Genomic DNA, 27,956 nt, shown 5'->3' with positions numbered 1-27,956 from the left:
TATCAAAGTGAATCTTACTTCACTTTCTCCATATGTAAGTTTTATAGACTCAGCATTCATCTTGTATTTTATCGCTGAAAAATAACATCAATAATAACAATTATAATAATCACCCTAAGCATGGAAGCGGAGGGGTATTAAAACTGAGGTCACCATGAGAGCAGGGCATATAAAGCCAGATAAATTAATTAGCACTTTTTTTTTTTTAAACGGAGGAGGATAACGATGACAATGAAGATGCTGCTGCTATGGAGGTCCATATTTTAGGTTGGGGACTACGTGACAAGGCTGTACTCTACATTTCCTGTCGTAATATCCCGTCATCAACCAGACCAGAGAGATACAGACACTTGCAGTGTTGGTCAGGAAATTAGAGCCACAAACCCAAATACACATATGTGAAGTGGATGATACTAGACAGTGTGATCCTAGTCTTCCCATTTAAGCCCACAATTCTGGGTAGGAGCCGGCCACGGGCTGTAACCCACCTCCGCTGGGATTCAAACTGGCATCCTCTCAGACATCAGTCTGCATTACTAGCCACTTCACCATGATGGCTGGTAAACTTCAATTTAATGTGATCCAAATTTGCTCTACTCAAGTCACTTCTTTAAAAAAAAAAAAAAATTTTTCATCAAGTTAATTTTCTAAAATGGTTTGAGATTGGTATTAGCTTTAGGTTGATCTTGTCTTTGTTATTGTAGTGACTACTGAATGTGTCTTCATAGATGCGCAAGTACATACTGTGTGTATGTGTGTGCACACTTGCAAGTTTTCCCTGTCAAAATCTCGTCAAATGTGAAAAGCATGGTGCACACACACACACAGCACACACACAAACACATCAGGCTATGGGCACTTCGGTACATTTCCAAACATAGGAGTACGGCACTGAATCTTGTGCTGCTGGTTATTTTTTTTTATTCAAAAAGCGCTCACAGTTAGTATCTTTGGATTTGAAAAAAAAAAACGAAGACATATTTAAACACTCAGATTAAGTATAAGGTTTGGGAAAAAGTTCACTGGATCAACACAGAATAGGTCTTTCATTATTAGGGTGCACTGTGTTGAGAAGGTGGCGGTATTTTTTCTATGACCTTGTCAAATATATCAACAGTATACTGTCTCACTAGATACATTGTATCAACAGTATATTGTCTCATTAGATACGGTCAGCAACTTTACATGCCAGTTCCCCACCCCCAGAATTTTTTTTTTTTTTAACAGGACATTTTGAAAAACAAACACAAAAAAAAACAAACAAAAAACAAACAATAAACAGAAACGATGAAAAAGTCAGACATTTTCTTAAGTGCAAGTGTGTGTTCAATTTTCATATATGAAAAGTGATGTTGCTTCTGCATTCTTGTGCATTTTGTTTTATTTGTAACGTGCATGTAGTGGTGTCACGGGTATATATACATAAATACAAACACACACACACATATATATATATATATATATATGTGTGTATCCTCTGTTCAGAGAGAATTGGTCCGTGAAATAACAAATGGTGCTCAGAAATAGTGCTGGGACAACTACAGTTAAAATTTTGGGAACGTTTTTTTGTATTTCAAGCGTTCAGTCACAACCTATTGTAATTTCTGGGGTTTTTTTTTTGGTAATCAGAATGTTTAAAAACACATGAGCAAGGTTCGAGACCTGACCATGAAACAACAACACACAGCAAATATTTCCAAGTATAATGAAATATTTATTTCTGAAATACTTAAGTCCAAAATAACTTAACAGAAACAAAAAAAACAACATTAGTTAAGTAAACAGAAGAAAAAGCAACAAAAAAACCCCCAACAACTGAGTGTAAGTCTGATACATCAAAGGTTGTGTAAATACGAGAAAGCCCATTGAAAGCTTCAATACAAAATAACTGGATATGGCTCATCTGGCAGCACCTACATTGAAACAATTTTCCCAGTCTCTTCCATTTAAAATTTTTTTTTTTTTAGCACTCAATCTGGAAAAAAAAAAACACACACAAAAAACCAAAACAACCTGTTGGTTTTCAAAGAACTGATCATGTCAATACGAACGTTCTCAGAATCACACCGGTTTCGAAGTCTTTGAACAGATTCAAGTCCAAAAGCAAAAAATATGCAGAAAGCAGTCGTTGAATTGGCAATGCTGCTGTGTATGGCACAGAATATGGACATTGAAAAGCAAAAAAAAAAAAAGTACGAAATCAAAGAAAAAAACAAAATGAAAATCATGCATTTCTTTCAGCTTTGAGTGTGGAAGCGAGATTAGACCGACCTTGATTTTGTAATGGCTCTGGCCACTGAATATATCTTCATGAATACCATGGGTATATCATATGTAGGTGGGTGGGTGGGTGACTGAGTGCGAGAGTGCATGCCTGTGCTTGTGTTTAAAACTGACGTTGACATGAGATTGACCAATGCATGGGTATATCATATGCAGTGGGTAAATGGGTGACTGAGTGTGCATGCGTGCCTGTATGTGTGTGTGTGTGTGTGTGTGTGTAACGTATTGGCATGATTGACCAATGCATGGGTATATCATACACAGTGGGTGGGTGGTCGGATGGATGACTAAAAGTGCATGCATGTGTGTGTGAGTATGAGAAACTGGTCTTGGCATCACCCAACTTTGTAATGGCTCTGAGCGCTGAAGGCGTCTTCAAGAGTGCATGGTGGGTATATCATAAGTTTACAAGCGAGAGAGAGAGAGAGAGAGAGAGAGAGTGCGTGTGCGCGCAAGCTTGTGCACGCGTGTCCATGCATGCGTGTACACATGCAGGAAAGCACAGACACACACACACACAGAAGAGAGGCGGGGGTCTGTCTGTCTTAATCCACCTCCTCAATGGTGGGCCCAGACGACCCTCCAGAACCGGCCCCCGCTGCGCCCCCACCCGCGCCACCAGCCCCGTCAAAGGTGGGCATGCCCCCCCCACCGGCCCCCTGGTACAGCTTGGTGATGATGGGGTTGCACACCTTCTCCAGCTCCTTCTGCTTGTCATCGTACTCCTCCTTCTCCGCCAGCTGGTTGGCGTCCAGCCAGCTGATCACCTCGTTGCACTTGTCCACGATGGTCTTCTTGTCATCCTCCCCGATCTTGTCCTTGATTTTGTCGTCCTCGATGGTTGACTTCAAGTGGAAGGCGTACGACTCCAGGGCGTTCTTGGCGGTGATGCGGTTCTTCTGCTTCTCGTCATCCTCCTTGTACTTCTCCGCGTCGTTCACCATCTTCTCGATCTCCTCCTTGCTCAGCCGACCTGCGGGGGGAGACAAGTAGACTTTTTTTACAACTGAAAATTACCCAGGAAAATCTAGCCTGCATAAATACACAAACACCTGTCTTCAAGACAAATATAAAAAAATTTCTGTCAGATGAAGCCTACTGGTAATTATCCTGGCTTTGGCTTTGAATTTCTCAAACATGGGAGCTGTGACAGAAAATACAAACATGAGGGGCACAAAGAATAAAAGTCACGTGAACAAACGAAAAAGCACTACCCTACAAGCCACCATGGCGAAGTGGTCAACATTGTGGACAGTCAAAAAGGACAGTCACACCTTCAATTCCTAGTGGAGGTTGAGTTATTTTCTGCCAGCAGCGGACTCCTACCGAGAACTAAGTGTGCTATGGGCCTAATGAGAAGACTAGTATCATCGACTTCATGTATTTGGGAGTGTCGCTCAAATTTCTTAACATTGCAAATGTCTGTACTGTATAATGCCACTGAAAAGGTGTACATGATTTGGACCCCACCCCCCGACAATGAAAAGGTGCACATGATTTGGAACCCCCCCCCCCCCCCCCTGAAAGGTGCAGATGATTAAATACATTAACCCCCCCCCCCCCTTCCAAAAGGAAAGGTGAAGATGATTTGGAACCCACCCCCACCCCATCCCGAAAAGGTGCAAATGATTTGGACCCCCCCCCCCTCCCCCCCCCCACCACAATGTAAAGGTGCAGATGATTTGGACCCCCCCACCCACCCCCAAAAAAAAACAATGTAAAGGTGCAGATGATTTGGACCCCCCCATTCCCCCCCTGATAAGGTGCAGATGATTTGGACCCACCCCCACCCCCCACTGAAATGGTGCAGATGATTTGGAACCCCCCCCCCCCCCCCCCACCTCGCCCCCCCAAAAAACCCCTACTCCCTACCTTTGTCATTGGTGATGGTGATCTTGTTCTCCTTGCCGGTGCTCTTGTCACAAGCGGACACGTTCAAGATGCCGTTGGCGTCGATGTCGAAAGTGACCTCGATCTGCGGCACCCCTCGCGGGGCCGGAGGGATGCCCGTCAGCTCAAACTTGCCCAGCAGGTTGTTGTCCCGTGTCATGGCACGCTCGCCCTCGTACACCTGAGGGACACACCAGCCAACAGGTAAACGAGTGGCCACTTACGATACACTTATATAATACAACAATAACAATAATGGTATTTATATAGTGCTGAATATTGTGCAGAGACAAATCAAAGCGCTTTCGCACCAGTCATTCACACGCATGGATAACTCTAAAACTGGAAGCGGTGGGTTTTAAGGCCAGACTTGAAAGAGCTGAGTGTGGAGACTTGACGAAGCGAAAAAGGAAGTTCATTCCAACTGCAAGGTCCAGAGATTGAGAAAGAATGTCGGCCAACAGTCGAGTGTTTGAATCTGGGTATGCGTAAACAGAGTGGATCTGAAGCCGATCGCAGTGAGCGAGATGGAGTGTAGAGGTGAAGGCAGCCACAGAGATAGGAAGGGGCAGATTTGTCAATACATTTATAACATAGATTGCTGATCTTGTACTTTATTCTGTGTGAGACAGGGAGCCAGTGGAGATGTTGCAAAAGGAGTGATGTGCAAAAGGAGTGATGTGCTCAGATCTTTTCTTTCTGAGGAAAAGTCGGGCAGCAGTTTTGTATGCGCTGTAGGGACTGAATGGATGAAGCAGGCAAACCAAGACAATTGAGAGTTATAGTAGTCAAGGCGAGAGAGAATGAGAGAAACGACAAGTCTAGATGCTGCGTCAATGGACAGGTATTTCCGGATGGAACTGATGTGCCGCAATTGACAGTAGCAGGATTGACATGTCTGACTGATAAATTTTTGCATGATCAGTGTGTTGTCAAGGACAACGCTGAGGTTCCTGACTGAACTGGAAAGAGGGATGGATGTACTGCCAAGTTTGATTGTGTCAGTTGTGATGAAGAGAGTTTTTGTTTAGTTCCTATGATCACTGCTTCAGTTTTGTCTGCATTCAATTGTAACTTATTTAGAGTCATTCAGTTTTGAATGTCCAGGAAGCAGTCGGATGTTTCTTGCAAGAGCGACAACAATTTTTCAAGGGTATCACTCTTCTAAAGTTGAGCGTCAGCATAAGAATGATGACTGACATGGCGGAAGATAATTTCAGCAAGAGAAGCAGTGTACAGTGTGAAGGGCACTGGGCCTAAAACAGATCCCTGTGGGACTCCATGTTTGATTTTAACAGGTTCAGACTGGAAATTATCAACAATGACAGACTGGAATAGATCAGTGAGATAAGATTTGAACCAGTTTAGAACAGTGCCGTTGATACCAAATGTAAAATGAAGACAGGAAAGGAGGATTGAATGGTCTATCGTGTCAAAAGCGGCTGACAAGTCGAGAAGAGTGAGAAGGGAGATCTGTCCTGAGTCGGACGCTAGCAGTTGGTCATTCAGGATGTGGAGGAGAGTGGTTTCGGTACTGTAGTCAGCACAATAGGCAGACTGAAATGGGTAGATGAGATTGCTGGAACAAAGTTGGTTGTTGAGCTGCTTCAGGACAGCTTTTTCAAAGAGTTTGGACAGGAATGGAAGATCAGAAACAGGTTGATAGCTTTTCAAAATGTTTGCGTCAAGGCTGGATTTCTTTAGAGGAGGCCGGACGATTGCAGTTTTGAAAGTGGATGGAAACGTTCCAGTGCCTGACGGGCGAAAATAGCTGAGGGGTTAAAGCGTTGGACTTCAATCAGAAGGTCTCTGGGTCTGTATCTCCCAGGTCAACTATGTGAAGACCTGCTTGTTGTGCCTGAACCCCCTTCATGTATATAGGCGAGCAGAAGATCAAATATGCACATGTAAGATCCTGTAATCCATGTCTGCGTTCAATAGGTTATGGAATCAAGAACATACCCAGCATGCAAATCCCCGACTTTGGCTGCCTACCTGGCAGGGTAAAAACAGTCTTGCACATAAAAGCCCACTCGTGTACATACGAGAGAATGTGGGAGTTGCAGCCCACAAATGAAGAAAAAATAAGGTACATCTGAAGAACCAAAAGCTCTCCCACATGAGGTGTTTGTATTCTACTCCCAGTTTGGTGTCATATACTGTACCATGTCAAACTGATGCAAACCATGCTTATCTGTTTGCTCCTCTTGGCCAAAAATGTTCACAGCAACTCAGTGATAAGACATCTTGCCAACAGACAGCCAACTGCTTGCCAATGAAATGCCATTCCCAGCAGGAGGTAAAATAATAATCATTCACAATGGCAAAACAGGTACTGTCTCACCTCACCACACCCCCAAACACCCATACCCTTCACACACCTGTATAAGCACGCCGGGCTGGTTGTCGGAGTAGGTGGTGAAGGTCTGGGTCTGCTTGGTGGGGATGGTGGTGTTGCGCTTGATGAGGGCGGTCATGACCCCACCGGCCGTCTCAATGCCCATGGACAGCGGGGCCACATCCAGCAGCAACAGGTCCTGCACCTCCTCAGACTTGTCCCCGTGAAGGATGGCCGCCTGCACCGCTGTGGGCACACACACACACACACACAAAATAATCATCATAGTAATGGTATAAAGTATCCACAGGGCGCAAACTCCCCATATAATGGGCTGTAAGCACCTCACATGGAACAATCCTGTGATGGGCGCAACAGCCGGGTGGTTAAAGCATTGGACTTTAAATCTGAGGGTGCCAGGTTCAACTCTAGGTAATGGCGCCTGGTGGGTAAAGGGTGGAGATTTTTCTCACAGGTCAACGTATGTGCAGACCTGCTTATGCCTGAACCCCCTCTGTGTGTATAGACAAGCAGAAGATCAAATAAGCACGTCAAAGATCCTATAATCCATGTCATGGTTCAGTGGGTTATGGACAAAAGAACATACCCAACATGCACACCTCAAAAAACGCCTACATGGTAGGGTAAAAACGGTCATACATGGAAAAGCCCACTTGTGTACAAATGAGTGAACGCAGGAGTTGCAGCCCACGAATGAAGAAGAAGAAAGCAGAATGGTATAAAGTACTTACAGGGCGCAAACTCCCCATATCATGGGCTGTAAGCGCCTCACATGGTACAATCCATATGCAATAGTGTATAGGAGCATATTATTGCATGAGAAGACATACTAGAGAAGAAAAACATAAATCTATATACACCAAGACAATACTACAAATCACAAATGTAAACTATCACATAAAAAAAAGCACAGCTACCCTACACACCCACACACAGAACACAAATGCACATGCGCAAATAAACAAACAGTAAACACCCATCCACAAACACAGACGACATAAATCAATGGGAGGAAAACAAACAAAATGCTGCGACTCACGCAGGTTCACACACACACACACAAATCATGCAAACACACACGCATATCACAAACACACCTCACACGTGCTTACACACCACGTACTATACCCACCTAAACACTAACTTAAATTCACACAAACACACTCAATCATATTTTGTGACACACACACAAACACATAACCACACTCACATACAAACAAGACATGCAAAATATACACTACCAAACACAAGTTTCATAAAGGCAAAAGCCTGATTCACCTAATTCTCATTTACCTTCACCATATACTGCATTCTGTATGTCTCTTTTCTCAAGGCCTGACTAAGCGCGTTGGGTTACGCTGCTGGTCAGGCATCTGCTTGGCAGATGTGGTGTAGCGTATATGGATTCGTCCGAACGCAGTGACGCCTCCTTGAGCTACTGAAACTGGAAGTCTCTTGTTTCAAGGGCTCACTATTATTATCATTATATAAGCAAACGAACTTTACAGGCCCTGTCAGCCAAATGATTTATCATTATTGTAGTCCCTATTACGAGCCATTTTTTCAAACCTCAGACCATTATTTATTATCGCTATCTATTTTCATTATATCACCTTACAGGTGATATATTTTTATTATTATCTTATTTTATATTCATTTATTGATTTAAAAAAATAAAATAAAATAAATAATTTTTGTGTGTGCTTAGAGTTGATTTCGTCAAGATTTTGCGCCTTATAAATACCATAATAATAATTATTATTATCTTTATTTATTTATCTATTATTTTTTATTTTACTTTAAAAAAAATCTTTTTCAAGGCCTGACTAAGCTCGTTGGGTTATGCTATTGGTCAGGCATCTGCTTGGCAGATATGGTGTAGTGTATATGGATTTAACCGAACACAGTGATGCCTCCTTGAGCCACTGATACTGATACACCTTACAGGTGCAACAGCTGAGTGGTTAAAGCGTTGTGACTTTCAATCTAAGGGTCCTAGGTTTGAATCTTGTTAATGGGGCCTGGTGGGTGGGTAAAGGGTGCAGACTTTACAGATCACTCAGGTCAACAATGTGCAGACCTGCTCGTGCCTGAACCAATTCGTGTGTATACGCAATCAGAAGATGAAATACGCACATTAAAGATCCTGTAAACCATGCAAGCAATCAGTGGGTTATGGAAAAATGAACATACCCAGCATGCACATCTCCGAAAACAAGAGTATGGCTGCCTACATGGCGGGGGTAAGATAAGTCATACACGTAAAAACCCACTCGTGCACATATGAGCGAATGTCGGAGTCACAACAGCCCACGAACGATGAAGAAGATTACATCAGCCAACAAGCCTCACAATCATTATCTATCATCATCAAATCAGCAAACAAACCTTACCAGCCCCGTAAGCCACGGCCTCGTCCGGGTTGATGCTCTTGCAGAGGTCCTTGCCGTTGAAGAAGTCCTGCAACAGCTTCTGGATCTTGGGAATGCGGGTGGAGCCCCCGACCAGCACGATCTCGTTGATGGCTGGCTTGTCCAGCTTGGCGTCGCGCATGGCCTTCTCCACCGGCTCCAGCGTGCCGCGGAACAGGTCTGCATTCAGCTCCTCAAACCTGCCAACACACACAGTGGCACCATTCCACAGGGTCACCCCACTGTGCACTATTTTGTGAATGCCCAGTGTCTACCATATTTTTTGGCCTGAGACGCTACTTTTTTTTTCTTTTTAACTCACATTTGACCCCTGTGTCTTATAGGCTGTATCTGAAAACTAAATTCTGACCACCACACGGGGCCACCAGACACAACAAACTCAACATGTGACAACTAAGCTGATCACAATAAACGCTCACAATCACCTGGCAACAGTCTTACCATTGTTTGAATTGACATGTTTCATGTTTACCATCGAATCAAATTGAAACCGAATTACTACATAAAATTTCCTCTGAACAAGATGACAGTTCGCCCTTAGGCCATGAAAAATGTGCAGTGTCTGAGTAGGGGATAGATTAGTACATGGTGTGAAAGTAGAGAAATCAGAAGTGAACTAATCATTTTTCAAAAGCAGAATGCAAAGCAAAATGGTGGATGGGGCTGAAAAGCAGGCTGGATTCTAATTGAACAAACAAATGAACTGGGGCTTTACAACAGTGTACATTTGACTTTTTTTTGGTAGGTTGTAAATTTGTATTTTAAAAAAAATGTGTAAAAAGAAACAAGTAGCAGATAAAAGAGCAGACAAATGGAGTAACAAAGCAAAGTCAACCAGCAGACAAAAACAAGTCGGATTCCTATCCATTTTTCCAAAGATAATGTCTACATTCAGGAAAACAACATCCACTGTTAGCAGAGAAAACGGAGGACTTCCACTTTATGGCAGGTGCAGCTTATCGGATGTGTGCGCCTTAAAGGAGTTAAATTAACTATTTTAATTTAAATTCAGGGGGTGCGCCTTTTAGGCCAAAAATTACAGTACTGTCCATGCACCCCCCCCTCCCCCCCACACACACCTCACCTTGGTTTAAAAACTGTTCAAAGGGTAAAAAAATATCTTGTGAACGCCTACCCTCCCCCACATACTGAGAAGATGAATTTACATCATGAAGGAATGACACTTACAGTTTGTTATTTGTGACAGTGTTGATTTTCAGTGTGTTTCATGAGTGTTAGCATTTCTTAACAACATGATGACTTTTCCAGCAAGCTTCTTTATTTTATTTATTCTTTTCTTCTTCTTTTTTTTTATTTTTTTTTTTAAATTTTGGCCGGTACTGTTCATTTTCCAGTACATCTAAATCCCTACCAAAAGAACCCCTTCAATTTTCCCATGACTTTTCAACAAAAAAACAACAATCCACAAACAAACAAAATCAGCAGCTAGGAACATGAACAAAAAGGCACATGTATAAAGGGATCTTCTTCTACCTTCCTGGTCCTATCACTCCCATATTCACTCATACCCATAACATGTTTCACTGATTTTAATCCACCCAGCCCCCCTCCCAATCAGAGCAGCCATTACATGTTGGGAGTGTGCACACTGAATTTTGTACCCCCTGACTCATCAAGCAGCCAACTCAAGATCGACTATGTTCCACCACTTTAGCCGTTTATGTGTCTGTTTCTCTTTCTTTATTTCTGTCTCTCTCTGCTTCTCTCCCAGGGTGTGTCAGTTGAATCAACATGGTAGGAGGGGTGGGTTCTTCCCTGGCTTCGATCCCCGTCGCACATGGCGGGTTAAAGGTGGAGATTTTTTTTTCGATCTCCTGGTCAACATACGTGCAGACCTGCTGGTGTCCCAACCCCTTCCAATGTATATGCACACAGAAGATCGAATATGCATGTCAAAGATCTTGTAATCCATTTCAGCATTCAGTGGGTTATGGAAAAAAAGAACATTCCCAGGTAACCCCCCCCCCCCCCCAAAAAAAAAACAGAATATGGCTGCCTACATGATGGGATAAATAATCAAAACGGTCATACAAGTAAAATGTTACCTGTCTGTGTGAGAGAAAGAGAGAGAAAGAGAAACTCTGTGTGTGTGTGTGTGTGTGTGTGTGTGTGTGTGTGACTGAAATCCCAACTGAACGACTCAGCAAAAGAATGACAAGCGCTCAAAGGTAAATGTCAAGTCGGCTCTACCAAGGTAGGCAGCCTGCTGTGCAAATGACTGCAGAGCGACTTCGAGCTTGGACTCTGACGAAGGAGAGGCACTATATACGTATCCATACTATCATCACTCTGTCTTTATCTCTGCTTGTCTGTCTACTGCCTGCCTGCCTGCCCCTACCTCTCCGTCACCTGGTAAACTTATTATGCCCACTTTGTGAAAATTGCAAAGAAGATTAAGTGCAATCTGGTCTAGTATGTCTCATGATTCAGTGTTTTAAGACAACAGTTTATCCCAGAAAAAAATATTACAGGCTGCCTACTCTCTTCCATTTTAGTATGCTAAAGTCTTCAACAAATCAAAAGGTAGTAAAAATTTTGTAAAAGTATGTATATTTTCATATCGAGCATTTAAATAAGAGAAAGAGCGTTTATAAGACTGAATACCAATATTTTTGTGTGGCGGTATAATTATGTTGTTATATACCCCTTCATTTAAGGGGCCTTGGCCTGTAATGAATAAACCATTCATTCTTTACTTGAAAGTAAGAGAGACACTATGTTCATAACAGGCTTGGCCTATAAAGAACAAACAATTCATTTGTAAGCGACGCGGTATAAATATGTTGTTACATACCCCTTCATTCAGTGTCGGGGTGGGGGCCTTGGCCTATGTTGAACTAACCATTCATTTGTGTGTGATGCGGTATAAATATGTTGTCACATACCCCTTCATTTGGGGCAGGGCGGGGCGGCAATCACTCACTCACTCACTCACTCCCTTCACCTGGCCCGGGTGATGCTGGTGTAGAAGTCGATGCCCTCAAAGAGGGAGTCGATCTCGATGTTGGCCTGCGTGGACGAGGACAGGGTGCGCTTGGCCCGCTCACAGGCCGTCCGCAGGCGCCGCACGGCCCGCTTGTTGCCCGTCATGTCCTTCTTGTGCTTGCGCTTGAACTCCTGGATGAAGTGGTTGACCATGCGGTTGTCAAAGTCCTCCCCGCCCAGGTGGGTGTCCCCAGCCGTGGCCTTCACCTCGAAGATGCCGTCCTCGATGGTGAGGATTGAGACGTCGAAGGTGCCGCCGCCCAGGTCGAAGATCAGCACATTGCGCTCCCCTCCCAACTGATAGAGAAAAAAGGTCACCAGCATTACATTAGCATATTGCCAGCATTACATTAGCACGTTGGGCTCCCCTCCCAAATGACAGAGAGGGAAAAAAGGTCACCAGCATTACATCAGCATAATGCCAGCATTACATTGGCATGTTGCGCTCCACTCCCAACTGATACACAGAGGGAAAAAAAGGTCACCAGCATTATATTAGCATATTGCCAGCATTACATTAGCAAGTTGCACTACCCTCCCAACTGATACAGAGACAGAGGAAGACAAAAAAGTCACCAGCGTTACATCAGCACGTCACCAGCATTGCATTAGCATGTTGCGCTCCCCTCCCAATTGGTAGAGAGGGAAAAAAGGTTGCCTGCCATACATTAGCATATTGCCAACATTATATTAGCACAATGCACTCCCTTCCCAACTGATAGAAAAAAGGTCAGCAGCTTTATATCAGCACGATGCACTCCCTTCCCAACTGATAGAAAAAAAGGATCAGCAGCTTTATATCAGCACGATGCACACCCTTCCCAACTGATAGAAAAAAGGTCAGCAGCTTTATATCAGCACGATGCACACCCCTCCCAACTGATAGAAAAAAAGGTCAGCAGCTTTATATCAGCACGATGCACACCCTTCCCAACTGATAGAAAAAAGGTCAGCAGCTTTATATCAGCACGATGCACTCCCTTCCCAACTGATAGAAAAAAAGGATCAGCAGCTTTATATCAGCATGTTGCCCTCCCTTCCTAACTGAGAGAAAAAAAGAACGCCAGCATTACATTAGTACGTTGCGCTCTCTTCCCAACTGATTGAGAGAAAAGGTCACCAGCATTACATTAACACACTGCCAGCATTACATTAGTACGCTGCGCTCTCTTCCCAACTGATCGAGAGAAAAGGCCACCAGCATTACATTAACATTAACACACTGTCAGCATTACATTAGCATGATGCGCTCTCCTCCCAACTGATAGAGAGAAAAGGCCACCAGCATTACATTAACACACTGTCAGCATTACATCAGCATGATGCCCTCTCCTCCCAACTGATAGAGAGAAAAGGTCACCAGCATTACATTAACACACTGTCAGCATTATATTAGCATGATGCGCTCTCCTCCCAAGTGATAGAGAGAAAAGGTCACCAGCATTACATTAACACACTGTCAGCATTACATTAGCATGATGCGCTCTCCTCCCAAGTGATAGAGAGAAAAGGTCACCAGCATTACATTAACACACTGTCAGCATTACATTAGCATGATGCGCTCTCCTCCCAAGTGATAGAGAGAAAAGGTCACCAGCATTACATTAACACACTGTCAGTATTACATTAGCATGATGCGCTCTCCTCCCAAGTGATAGAGAGAAAAGGTCACCAGCATTACATTAACACACTGTCAGCATTACATTAGCATGATGCGCTCTCCTCCCAACTGATAGAGAGAAAAGGTCACCAGCATTACATTAACACACTGTCAGCATTACATTAGCATGATGCGCTCTCCTCCCAACTGATAGAGAGAAAAGGTCACCAGCATTACATTAACACACTGTCAGCATTACATTAGCATGATGCGCTCTCCTCCCAACTGATAGAGAGAAAAGGTCACCAGCATTACATTAACACACTGCCAGCATTACATTAGCATGATGTGCTCTCCTCCCAAGTGATAGAGAGAAAAGGTCACCAGCATTACATTAACACACTGTCAGCATTACATTAGCATGATGCGCTCTCCTCCCAACTGATAGAGAGAAAAGGTCACCAGCATTACATTAACACACTGTCAGCATTAGCATGATGCGCTCTCCTCCCAACTGATAGAAAAAAAGTTACCAGCATTACATCAACACCCTGCCTGCTGGCACTGTTTGAGGCCAGCTGTATTCCATATGCCGAGGAAAAAAAAAAAAGCAGTGTCAGTACTATGTACACTAAAACTACTGTAGCTTCTCCACTTGTGGGAATTTATGCATGAAATAAGACTGATGTATGATAAATTCTTCTTCACAAGGAAATAAAACAAAAGGACTCATTTTGTATTTTGCCGAGTATTTATTGAAATAATTACTTGTTTGTAATGCTTGACGAGTATTTCCTTAAACTCACAAGCACCCAACACAGAATCAAACAAGAAAGGTGCAATAAGCCTTGGTCTCTTCTTCTTCAGAATTATCACAATTAACCTCAAAGTCACTGAACAAGTTTTCTCTTCATCACTGTCTGCATCATAATTTCCTAAAATTTTTAAAAGGATTGCAAATTTGAGACCATTGTGGCGTCACCATTTTGAAGAGATTCAGTTTCAATTATCGGGAGAAAAAACAATTTCACAAGAACTGCATCATTTAGAGAATTGGAAAAGGAAAGAAAATCACTCATGAAACTTTCCTGAGCCTATCAATGTAAGTCAGTGGTTCTCTCTCTTACATGGGCACAAACGTTCAATGAAATATCTCTGTTATTTTAGAACCTCATGGATGGGATAATACTGGCCCAGTAAACCGAAAACAAGACCATGCTGACCATGCAGTCAACCCCCAGAAATCAAAGTTGTTTTTTTTTTTTAATACACTGACCTGCAGTTCCATATAGTAACTCGCATCAAGAAAACTTCTCACAAAGTTATCTTAAAATTCCAAAACTTAAAAAAAAAAAAAGATGCAAAATATGAACCCTGGTGTGGCACTGTATGAGGGACTAGGAAATAGTGGTGTGGGAGCAATGCCACAAAAACAGTGAGCATGATAGGACAGCAGAAAGGTGCCAACCCTGATCTTCAGGGGCTCTCACCTTCTTGTCCAACCCATAGGCAATGGCAGCGGCGGTTGGTTCGTTGATGATTCGCAACACATTCATCCCAGAGATGGTTCCGGCATCCTTGGTGGCCTGACGCTGAGAGTCATTGAAGTAGGCAGGCACTGTGACCACCGCGTCTGTCACAGTCTGGTAGAGGGGGGAGAAAACAAAAATCCACTTTTCAACACTGGCAAATGACCATGGGACTAGGCTAGCTACTCGATAACCCATCATAACCAAGAAATGAAGACCAGAAAGAGACGTTACAAGTTATGAAAGCATTTTATACCAACAGATACTACCTTCACCTCTGACCTTTTTTGTTTCCAACAGATCATGAGAATGCAGAGAAAATAATCAGCATCTATATTTACTTCTCTGTGGTAAGAATGTGAAAATGTAAAACAAAAAGTAAAAGCGCAACCTTGGTTCAAATTCACAGTATCTTTGGATTTACCAGAAGTTTGACAACATTGGTGCTAATGAACTTCTTTAGTTCTTATGCATACCCGAGACAGAATTTCAAGATCTATTTTGAAGCTTACAGTATTACAGAGTAGAACTCTGCAATTCTTTTTATTGTTGTTGTTGTTGTAAAAACCAGTGAAATGAGCTGATGATTCACTCCAAATGCTACTATACTCTTTATTACTAGCAGTCATTGTATGGGAGTTGGACAGCTTATGAAAGGTGGGTGCATGTTGGTTATTTACCAAAAAAGTTTTGACAGCTTCTGAAAGGTGGGTATATGTTGCTATCTTACCCAAAAAGTTGAAATCCATTTTCTCACTTCAACAGTCTTTGTATACTTTCTTCCACACACACTACAACACTTTGCAAAACCACTTGCCTTCACCAAACAGGCCTGGGAGGTTTTCAACAGTGTCCAATTCTCAAGAAGGCATCACTGCATTCAGACAAATACATATATACGCTACACCTTGGATGGGCAGATGCCCGACAAGCAGCATAACCCAATGTTTAGTCAGGCCTTGATTGCATGCATTTGTGTACCTATCTGTGTGGATTTCTTCTTCAGGGTTTTGCAGGAGGACAACACTTTTGTTGCCATGTGTTCTTTTTCAGTGTGCTAAGTGTGTGCTGCACACAGGACCTAAATTTATTGTCTCACACGACTGACCTGACATTTAGTTTGATTTTCCAGGCGAACTTGGGAGAAAGGGTGAGACCCGAGTTTTGAACCCAGACCCTCACGGACATTCTATTGGCAGATAAGCATCTTCCACGTTTCTTCTTATGCATCCAGGTGGTTTTCACCACAGTCTTTGTCCGTCTTTCTCTCTCTCTCTCTCTCACACACACACACACAAACGTAACACTTTCCAAAACAACTTGCCTTCCCCAGATAGGCCTGGGCTGTTTCCTTCATCTTGACCAGCACCATGGAAGAGACCTCCTCAGGGAAGAAGGTCTTCTGCTCCCCTTTGTAGGACACCCTCATCTTGGGCTTGCCCCCCTCGTTGACCACCTGAAAGGGCCAGTGCTTCATGTCCGACTGCACCGCCTGGTCATCAAAGCGCCGGCCGATCAGACGTTTGGCGTCTGAAAGCAAACAAAGCAACAACATGCTACACCACAGTTTGAAAGCAATTAAACACTGCAACAATGTACTGCCCCACTATCTGAAAGCAAGCAAACAATGCAGCAATGTACTGCCCCACTATCTGAAAGCAAGCAAACAATGCAGCAGTGTACTGCCCCACTATCTGAAAGCAAACAATGCAGCAGTGTACTGCCCCACTATCTGAAAGCAATCAAACAATGCAGCAGTGTACTGCCCCACTATCTGAAAGCAAACAATGCAGCAGTGTACTGCCCCACTATCTGAAAGCAATCAAACAATGCAGCAATGTACTAGCAATGTGCTGCCCCACTATCTGAAAGCAAGCAAACAATGCAGCAATGTGCTGCCCCACTATCTGAAAGCAAGCAAACAATGCAGCAGTGTACTGCCCCACTATCTGAAAGCAAACAATGCAGCAATGTGCTGCCCCACTATCTGAAAGCAAGCAAACAATGCAGCAATGTGCTGCCCCACTGTCTGAAAGCAAGCAAACAATGCAGCAATGTGCTGCCCCACTGTCTGAAAGCAAGCAAACAATGCAGCAGTGTACTGCCCCACTATCTGAAAGCAATCAAACAATGCAGCAATGTGCTGCCCCACTATCTGAAAGCAAGCAAACAATGCAGCAGTGTACTGCCCCACTGTCTGAAAGCAATCAAACAATGCAGCAATGTACTAGCAATGTGCTGCCCCACTATCTGAAAGCAATCAAACAATGCAGCAATGTGCTGCCCCACTATCTGAAAGCAAGCAAACAATGCAGCAGTGTACTGCCCCACTATCTGAAAGCAATCAAACAATGCAGCAATGTACTAGCAATGTGCTGCCCCACTGTCTGAAAGCAATCAAACACTGCAGCAGTGTGCTGCCCCACTATCTGAAAGCAATCAAACAATGCAGCAGTGTACTGCCCCACTATCTGAAAGCAATCAAACAATGTAGCAATGTACTGCCCCACTATCTGAAAGCAATCAAACAATGCAGCAGTGTACTGCCCCACTATCTGAAAGCAAACAATGCAGCAGTGTGCTACCCCACTATCTGAAAGCAAACAATGCAGCAATGTGCTGCCCCACTATCTGAAAGCAAACAATGCAGCAATGTGCTGCCCCACTATCTGAAAGCAAACAATGCAGCAATGTGCTGCCCCACTATCTGAAAGCAAACAATGCAGCAATGTGCTGCCCCACTATCTGAAAGCAATCAAACAATGCAGCAATGTACTACCAATGTGCTGCCCCACTGTCTGAAAGCAATCAAACAATGCAGCAATGTGCTGCCCCACTATCTGAAAGCAAACAATGCAGCAATGTGCTGCCCCACTATCTGAAAGCAAACAATGCAGCAATGTCCTGCCCCACTATCTGAAAGCAAACAATGCAGCAATGTGCTGCCCCACTATCTGAAAGCAAACAATGCAGCAATGTGCTACCCCACTATCTGAAAGCAAACAATGCAGCAATGTCCTGCCCCACTATCTGAAAGCAAACAATGCAGCAGTGTACTGCCCCACTATCTGAAAGCAGTCAAACAATGCAGCAGTGTACTGCCCCACTATCTGAAAGCAGTCAAACAATGCAGCAGTGTACTGCCCCACTATCTGAAAGCAAGCAAACAATGCAGCAATGTCCTGCCCCACTATCTGAAAGCAAACAATGCAGCAATGTGCTGCCCCACTATCTGAAAGCAAACAATGCAGCAATGTCCTGCCCCACTATCTGAAAGCAAACAATGCAGCAATGTGCTACCCCACTATCTGAAAGCAAGCAAACAATGCAGCAGTGTACTGCCCCACTATCTGAAAGCAATCAAACAATGCAGCAATGTGCTGCCCCACTATCTGAAAGCAAACAATGCAGCAGTGTACTGCCCCACTATCTGAAAGCAATCAAACAATGCAGCAATGTCCTGCCCCACTATCTGAAAGCAAACAATGCAGCAATGTGCTGCCCCACTATCTGAAAGCAAACAATGCAGCAATGTCCTGCCCCACTATCTGAAAGCAAACAATGCAGCAATGTGCTACCCCACTATCTGAAAGCAAACAATGCAGCAGTGTACTGCCCCACTATCTGAAAGCAAACAATGCAGCAATGTGCTGCCCCACTATCTGAAAGCAAGCAAACAATGCAGCAATGTGCTGCCCCACTATCTGAAAGCAAACAATGCAGCAATGTGCTGCCCCACTGTCTGAAAGCAAGCAAACAATGCAGCAGTGTACTGCCCCACTATCTGAAAGCAAGCAAACAATGCAGCAATGTGCTGCCCCACTATCTGAAAGCAAACAATGCAGCAATGTGCTGCCCCACTGTCTGAAAGCAAACAATGCAGCAATGTGCTGCCCCACTATCTGAAAGCAAACAATGCAGCAATGTGCTGCCCCACTATCTGAAAGCAAACAATGCAGCAATGTGCTGCCCCACTATCTGAAAGCAAACAATGCAGCAATGTCCTGCCCCACTATCTGAAAGCAAACAATGCAGCAATGTGCTGCCCCACTGTCTGAAAGCAATCAAACAATGCAGCAATGTGCTGCCCCACTATCTGAAAGCAATCAAACAATGCAGCAATGTGCTGCCCCACTATCTGAAAGCAATCAAACAATGCAGCAATGTGCTGCCCCACTATCTGAAAGCAATCAAACAATGCAGCAATGTGCTGCCCCACTGTCTGAAAGCAAGCAAACAATGCAACAATGTGCTGCCCCATTATCTGAAAGCAATCAAACAATGCAGCAATGTACTGCCCCACTGTCTGAAAGCAAGCAAACAATGCATCAGTGTACTGCCCCACTATCTGAAAGCAAGCAAACAATGCAGCAATGTGCTACCCCACAGTTTTAATGTACTGCTCCATAGCAGCGGTGTGGAAATGAGTGGACATGGTACAAGCAGCATCTCTGAAAATGTATCGATTTAGGTGTGTGCATGACTATCGAACAGCAGTGTCTTATCTCTGGAATGTAAATCTCTAGATGCTGAAGCTGAGTTTACAACACTCACTCTCTGGAATGTGCATGTCTGGATGCTGAAGTGGAGTATAACACTGCCCCTCTGCAATGTCAAATGAGTTAATAACATTCTCTCTGGAATGCATAGTTTTGGGTAGTAAGTTTAAGTCGTATACCATTTCATTTCTGGAATGTAAAAGGTCTGGATGTGAAAGAGGAGTTGACAACATTCCACTTCTGAAATGTTTAAATGTGGGTGCATAGGTGGAGTGATGTGTAAGTGGAATTAATAACACGGGCTCTCTGAAATGCGTAGGTCTGGGTGTGTATGTGGAATAAAAATAACCATTTCCTCTCTGGAATGTGTAGGTCTGGATGCATGAGTGGATGAACATTCCCTCTCTGGACAGCGTATGCCTGGAAGCAGATGTGTAGTTAACATCGGTGCCTCTCTGGAAAATGTATGTCTGAATACTAAGTGAATTAAGTTGACAACATTGCCTCTATAAAATGTGTATGTCTGAATACGTAAGCAAAGCTTATAACATTGCCTCGCTGGAATGTGTATGTCTACATAAACAAATATATTAACATTGCCTCTCTAGAATGTGTCTGTTTGTACGCGCAAGTGAAGTTAAGTTACACTGCTTCTCTGGTAGGTGCCATGTCTGGATGCATAAGCAAAGTGAGTAACACTGCCTTCCTGGAATGTGTAATGTCTGGATGCATAAGCAAAGGTAATAAATAACACTGCTACTCTGGAATGTGCCTGTCTGGATGCAGAAAAGAGTTAACAGCATTCCCTCTCTGGAATGCACAGGTTTGGATGATAAAAATGAGTAGCATAACATTCCCTCTCTGCAATGTAAAGGCTTGGATGTGTGTGCTGAGCTGGCAACATTACTTTCTGAAATGAATACGTGTGGGTGCAATGGTGGAGCTAATAACCATTTCATCTCTGGAATGCTTTGGTTTGGATGCAGCATATGTAAAGATATCTGAGACATTTCTGGGTTTCCTTCTCTGTTGTTCTTATTTACCTGTATAAATCCTGGGGGTGGAGGAGGGGGGGTGGAGGAGGGGATCACTTAGTCTTTGTGTACCTTTATCTTACTTGCCCCTTGACTGCCATAAACGTATTATGTATGTGCACAGTGATGTCACTGATGACGTCATCAGAAAAAGAGAAATAGCTCTGAAAGGCTGAAAATTCACACAGTTCGTCTAGAGTGGAATATCTCCAGACCATTTTCTCAGTTTTAGGCTTATTGTTTTGGATAATGTTTTATGACCTGAAACACCACTTTCTGCCGTTTTCCCCCTGGCACTGAAGGGGTTAAATTAGACGAGCAAAGCACAACCATGTAATTTCAGCTGGTTGTTTTCAACTGAAAGGACGGTCATATCGCTGGTTTCAAATTCAGAAGGAAAGGTCAACTCCCAAGTCATGAGAGACGTGAACATATTCATTTTGCAGCTTGAGAGCCTCCATTATCACTTTTCCAAGGTGTAATATCAGATACTCCTGTGATTCACTTACACTCCCCGACATAGCAGTATACATGATTTATTGTTGAATTTGTTCTTGCTCCTAACTATAGTAACCACCACAAAATTCCCCCTCCACCCTTGGATCTGGCAAATGCTACACAGATGATTTATTGTTGAATTTGTTCTTGCTCCTAACTATAGTAACCACCACAAAATTCCCCCTCCACCCTTGGATCTGGCAAATGCTACACAGATACCAGGTTCTTAAAGCTTAATAACAGCAATGCTCTTCTTTGAGAGGAAAATGGCATATTATTCTTTGTTGCAAATTACAAACCAGACATTAACCTAGCTGCAAGTGACACATACACAAGCAAATATACAAACAGTGAAACGAAAAAAAACAACACACACTGAATTCAAAATCATAACACTGTTTACAAAATCTCTGTCATGACATACATAGCTTGCAACTGAAACAAAAACACGCACACACACAAACCTTACCAAAAATGGTGTTCTCGGGATTCATGGCCACCTGGTTCTTGGCAGCATCACCAATGAGTCTCTCCGTTTCCGTGAAAGCCACATAGGACGGGGTAGTACGGTTCCCCTGGTCATTGGCGATGATCTCCACTTTGCCGTGTTGAAACACTCCCACGCAGGAGTACGTGGTTCCCAGGTCAATTCCGATGGCAGGGGCTTTGGCCATGGTGCTGTTTGATCAATAAAATGAAACAAAAATGAATCAATATGAAAGTGGCAGCAACTGAAGGCTGAAAAGCAAAGTTTAAAAAAAAAACAAGAGAGGCAAGGCCTTCAAGACTCACTTGTGATAAATTAAGTCCCCTAGCATTAAGTACAGAGTAATTTCCCTTTTTTACTATCTGCACCAAAACGTTTGCAAAATAAAAATTCCATGCTTAGCAAAAGAAGTTCCTGTTTGAACAAAAAATGATAATGTTGTTGTGTCAGAATAAGAGGTCAAAGTGTCAAGTTTAGAGAATACAAAAAATATAAATATAACAGTAAATGCAGTTTGCATAAAATTAGGGTTTTTTGTTGTTGTTTTTTGTGCCCATCCCAGAGGTGCAATATTGTTTTAAACAAGATGACTGGAAAGAACTGAATTATTCCTATTTTTATGCAAAATTTGGTGTCAACTGACAAAGTATTTTGCAGAGAAAATGTCAATGTTAAAGTTTACCACAGACACACGGACACACACACACACACAGACAACCGAACACCAGGTTAAAACATAGACTCACTTTGTTTACGCAAGTGAGTCAAAAAAGCCTGAAAAATAGTGTTTCAGAAAATGAAAGCCTCTGGAAATTCACTGCTTTGAAAACATTTTCATATAAAAACAGACTACATGACCAGATTGCCTGGCCTTTTCTGTAATTCTAATCACATGACAACGTAATTGTCACTTTTCATTTTGAACAGAACAGAATAAAATATGTATATCAAGTGTACCGGTGTCACAAGGAACACTGGGGAGCGCAGAGGGGAAACAAACATGAATCAGATATAATATACAGAATATCATATAAACAGCGTAAGATTTGGATGCATATGCTTATGCATGTAAGTGCAAGTACGCTCACACACATGCACACACACACCACCACCCCCTCCTGCAACACACACTAAGACTCGGAGTGTATCAACACATGTGTTCACTTGAATACATATAAACCACACATTACACTGATGACCAGATCTACAGTTAAATGGTTGCTGTCTGCACAGTTCTCTTTTACACACATGGGGTTGGTTCGAGATACAGGGCAATGACTGTAGAGGAAGCGACTGGTTTTGGTCCTAATACTAATACTTCTGTACCAACAACACAACGGGAGCATTGAAAAAATCCTAAAAGCTGGGTGTGATTCACCCCGACATTGCTTTTCTGAGTAGCTTGCTTATAGTATATGTCATCCAAAGATGGAAGATCAGACCCATTCATCTTGGTGGCAGTTTTTACTCTCTCTTTTTAGCTATGATTTCCACCTCTGGAATGTTTCTGTGCCAAATAGTTATAGCAAAGGTTAATTCACTGTCAATGACAGCTCTATAGATAGACATGGTGCTGTAAAACACCGGCTCTGTTGTGCTTTCTTGACAATTTTTTTCCCCCCCTGTTTTTCTCCCATTTTACATTCACTGCATGTGGATGAAAGTTTCTGGCAGAAGTGGCCAGCTTCATCAAGAGGATGTTGGGCTCAACCCACCAGAGGCATTCCACTGTGGGATGGTCTGGGCCCTGGCCAACTCACACCCTCCAAAAGACGAGTGTGCTGAACTGAACAATATTGCTCTAATTGTTCTATAGCCTGCACTGTGGTTGTCTCACTGTCTGCCTCGATTTCTCTCTCTCCCTATTCTCTATGCAGCTTATTTTGTTCTTTTTTTTTTTTTTGGTTTGTTTGTTTGCCTCACTATTGTTGTCATACATTTTGTTTTGTTTTCTTGCAATACACACACACACACACATATATCATATCATAATCTATATACACATATCTATATAACAGCTTTACCTCCTTGCATACATGTAATGGTCTGAAAAAGTCTGCAGTCAGCATCAGTGCAATATTTCCAAACTTTTTTAAACTTTGGAAGTTCCACTGAAATTGACAAAAGTTTGATCTATAGCTATTTAATTACTACTCTACAGGTAATTAAAATATTATAAAAAAAAGTTTGACTTAATTGCATTGCTGAAACTTCATTCACTTCACTTGAGGGAAGGAAGACTGAGAAATTTTCAAACTTTCAAATATCATTTAATCAATAAATTTATAACTTAAGTTTATATATTATAATTTATATCATATATGTTTACTATTCTATATTTTCATTCAGATTTCATACTCTGCAGGCCACTGCTTTTAATTAGGTTTTTTTTTCTTCTAAATTTAATATTTTCATCACATAATAATAATAATAATGATGATGATGATCAATCAATAAATATTGTAGCCTAATAAGAATAGTATCATAATACTCATATCATTAATAAATCTATCAGAACATGGACTTTTAAAGTTTAAGTAAAAACCAGGCAAACTTGGCACTTTAAAAGTAAGTGTATTTGGTTTATTCATTCTTCATATATCAGCGTGTACAAACTGTTAATAGTATTGCTCATATCACTTCGCGATCCTCAACAAAACAAAAGCTTCCTTATGCACATCCGCACAACCAGCATGGGTACTTTTGAGTAGTTCCGTATCCGTGCAACAGCACTTAGCAACAACTATGCAAGATTCCGTAAATGTCGACAGCGCCGACAGGCTAAAAAAAAAAAAAAAGAAAAAAAGAAAAAGAAAAAAGACCCCAAAACCTGCGGACTGCTTCGTTAGATTTTTGTCTTACCTGTTGTGGTAAGAGAGACCACTTGCTCAGCGCAAACTGTCGTCCTCTCGGAGCTAGCTGAACTTGCAGACGAGGTGTAACTGCTGAACCCAGCGGCAAGCTGTTGCTTTTTTTACAAATGTTCGAAGGAAGTTACGTCATAACAGAACTTTCTGGATTAAGGGCCGACGATTATCCAATCAAATATTGAAAACAAAACTTTTCAACCAATCACGCGCGCTTGTTAGGCTGTGGGTCGGAATTCCAGACGGTTCTACTTTCCTTTTACGCAGATTCCAGGTTACTGAGTTGTGTTCTTATTTTCGGTCGGTTGTTGAAGATTATGTCACCATGCAAGCGTTCATTTTTAGCCTCTGTGTTTTTCCATGCGCACAGTTTCGTGTCTGAAGTTGTGTGGGAGGGGGAAGTAGCGCATTCGTACAACTGCAAGATCGCCGTTTGTTCTACCAGTGGATTTAGCGTTCGCGCGATGGTGTGTGTGTGTGTGTGTGTATGTGTGCGCGCGCGCGCGCGCGAGTGTGTGACCATAAGTGCGTCAGTGTGCTCATGTCAGTGTGTGTTCGTCCTTTCTTTAGTTTAACGTCTTTTCACTGTAAGTGAAAATTAGACCTGGGAAGGAAAAAAATCGAGTGGGTGGAGAGGGCGGAGCCAGGTGGTGGGGTGGGGAGAATGGGGGGATTACTGTGTACGCATGCGATTAAGTGAAAGTGTGTGTGTGTGTGTGTCAGTGTGTGTGTGTGTGTGTGTGTGTGTGTGTGTGTGTGTGTGTTACATATAGAAAATGATTGACTCGATTTAAGTTTTGATAAAAAAACAACAACAAAAAAACAAAACAAAACCAACAAAAAAAACAACAACAAAACCCATAACAATCAAGCATATTTCTAATGAAAAACTAACGACTATAACAGCGAACCAACTGGACTATTTAACAAGGAGTTGAAAAAGTCATACATTAGCAATGGACTGCTGAAGATCGTCAACACTGGAGATGATTTCAGTTCAGGGATGTGAGACTTCAACATATCGCAAGTTGGTATATTATCGGCTGTTATGTGAGCACCACAGATGCAAGAAACATTACCGGCATATTTTGTCCTAAAACAATTCATTTTCCATCTGCAGCCGGATTAGAGAAATGATTTGCCTCTCAAGAAAATCATTATGGTAATGTTTTCCCATGAAACCATACATTTTTTGTATGTTCTTATAGACTCCGAGTTACCGGTGTGTTTTTCTTCAAACTGAAATTTTGACCATTGGACTTTTTCTACCATGGTGTAACATTCCTGTAGTGAAAGCGAAATATTTAAATCAACTCCTTCATAGCACGACGGTGTGTGTGTGTGTGTGTGTGTGTGCGCGCGCGCGCCGGCCGGAAACCAGTTAAGTCACAGTGACACCATCTTTCAAAATAAAAGGCGTTAAATTGTTTGTTTGTTGTTGTTGTTTTTTAAAGTGTATCACGGAAAGTTCCATGCAGTCTGCCGGTCTACACATCGAGAGACCATGGGAAAGTTGAAACCGGCATAGCCCCGGCCTAAATAATGTATACGGGCTCGCGCTGGCTATATATAGATCACAAGTGACGCCGCTGTGTTGGATAACTCCGTCGAGTCAGTGATCGAAAACTTCGCCGTGAAACTACTATAATGGCATGAAATGCTACATTAATCAAATGACCCATTCGTCATTGATTAACGGACGGACGGAAAAAAACAACAACTGGATTATGCCCACGGATATGCCCAACATACATACATACATACATGCAACTAAAGCATATAGTAACGAAAAGAGACAAGTAACAAAATAACAACAACAACAACAACAACAACGACAAAAATAGCAATAAAAACAACTGTCACTTCGACTTGCGGCACACGGTGAGGCAACGAACTATGCATGGTCACCTGATCCGCAGCTGAAGTGAATCGATCGTCTCCGGCCGTGCAACACCCACCCGCCTACACATACACAGACACACACACACACACACACACCATCATCAGTCACACACACACACACACACTGAGACACACACACACACGTACACACCGTGACACTGGCGCACACACATACACCACACACACACGCGGCACACTGAGACCCACACACACAGCGTACGTGACACTGACTCACACATACACACAAATTGACACTCGCAAAAAAATGCCCTCAGTCTCTAGTGACGCGCGCGCGCACACACACACACACACACACAACACGCAAGAGATATTCATTGCCGACTGCTGACATGCGCATACACAAATTCATTCGCGCTCACACTGAACTGCCGCATTGCTTGAATGCAAGGCTTTCTGCAGAGATTTATTTGTATTATGTATTTCTTTTTTTATCACAACAGATTTCTCTCTGTGAAACTCGGGCTGCTCTCCCCAGGAAGAGCGCGTCGCAAAACTTCAGCGCCACCCATTTTCTTTTGTACTCAGTTTTCCTGTGTGCAGTAATTTTTATTTGTTCTTTCTATCGAAGTGGATTTTTTTACAGAATTTTGCCAGGAACAACCCTTTTGTTGCCATGGGTTCTTTTACGTGCGCTAAATGCATGCTGCACACGGGACCTCGGTTTATCGTCTCATCCGAATGACTAGCGTCCAGACCACCACTCAAGGTCTAGTGAATGGGGAGAAAACTGTATCGGCGGCTGAGCCGTCATTCGAACCAGCCGCGCTCAGATTCTCTCGCATCCTATTCGGACGCGTTACCTCTAGGCCATCACTCCACATTTACGTGTTAGAGAAAAAAAGAGGCTGAGACCAACAGATATGGAGGCAGGCAGACGATTACACAGATATATCATACAGAACAGAGATACTTTTATAGGCATACTTGGCAGACAGACAGACAGAGAAATTGAAAGAAAGTCATAACGATTAGAAACTGAGATAGGCAGACCCCATACTGAAAGACAGAGAGGCACACAGAGAGAGAGAGAGAGTAGAGAAACAGACTGAAACAGACCAACAGACATGCAGGCAGGGAGACGAACAGACAGAAATAACATGCAGAACAGAGAGGCTTAGATAGCAGAAAGACAGACAGACAGACAGACAAATAATTGGCAGAAAGTCATAACGAAAGAGTACTGAGCCAGGGAGGCAGACTGATAGTATACCTAGAGGGAGAGAGAGAGGCAGAGAGAGAGGCAGAGGGAGAGAGAGCGGGAGAGAAAGTCAGACAAACGTACATGCAGACAGAACTGGTCATATATAGGGAGAGTGAGATAGGCAGACTGAGAGAGACAGAGACAGACAGAGAGAGATGGTGGAGGGGATAGGGGGAAAGAGAGAGAGATGGTGTGGGGGAGAGAGAGATATATATGGTTGGGGGATAGTGAGAGAGAGTGAGAGAGAGAGAGAGAGAGAGATGGTGGAGAGAGAGAGAGAGAGAGAGAGAGAGAGAGAGAGAGAATGAAGGCGTCCATTTCAAAAGAAAGCATGACGACCATCAGTCT

At 42.9% G+C, this 27,956-nt stretch overlaps 1 protein-coding gene across 2 annotated transcripts; it reads right to left on the bottom strand.

Annotated features, from left to right (window-relative positions):
• Nucleotides 1–1,693: 1,693 nt before the first annotated feature.
• Nucleotides 1,694–26,469, bottom strand: LOC143276625 (heat shock 70 kDa protein cognate 4). Of its 2 annotated transcripts, none has more exons than XM_076581240.1 (9): nt 26,393–26,469; nt 21,600–21,808; nt 16,424–16,629; nt 15,061–15,213; nt 11,930–12,267; nt 8,926–9,143; nt 6,555–6,757; nt 4,156–4,354; nt 1,694–3,256 (listed from the first exon to the last, which is right to left on the bottom strand). In XM_076581240.1, the coding sequence occupies exons 1-9, from the start codon at nt 26,452–26,454 to the stop codon at nt 2,829–2,831; spliced, it is 2,016 nt and encodes a 671-aa protein (XP_076437355.1). In that variant the 5' UTR covers nt 26,455–26,469; the 3' UTR covers nt 1,694–2,828. The 2 variants fall into 2 exon arrangements, with proteins under 2 accessions (XP_076437355.1, XP_076437356.1); XM_076581241.1 differs by lacking the exon at nt 26,393–26,469 and adding an exon at nt 24,480–24,604.
• Between the last annotated feature and the right edge of the window lie 1,487 nt (nt 26,470–27,956).

This window comes from Babylonia areolata, chromosome 32 (assembly GCF_041734735.1).
Source record: "Babylonia areolata isolate BAREFJ2019XMU chromosome 32, ASM4173473v1, whole genome shotgun sequence".
Lineage (NCBI taxonomy): Eukaryota > Metazoa > Mollusca > Gastropoda > Neogastropoda > Buccinidae > Babylonia > Babylonia areolata.
This window is presented reverse-complemented; position numbering and strand designations above follow the sequence as displayed.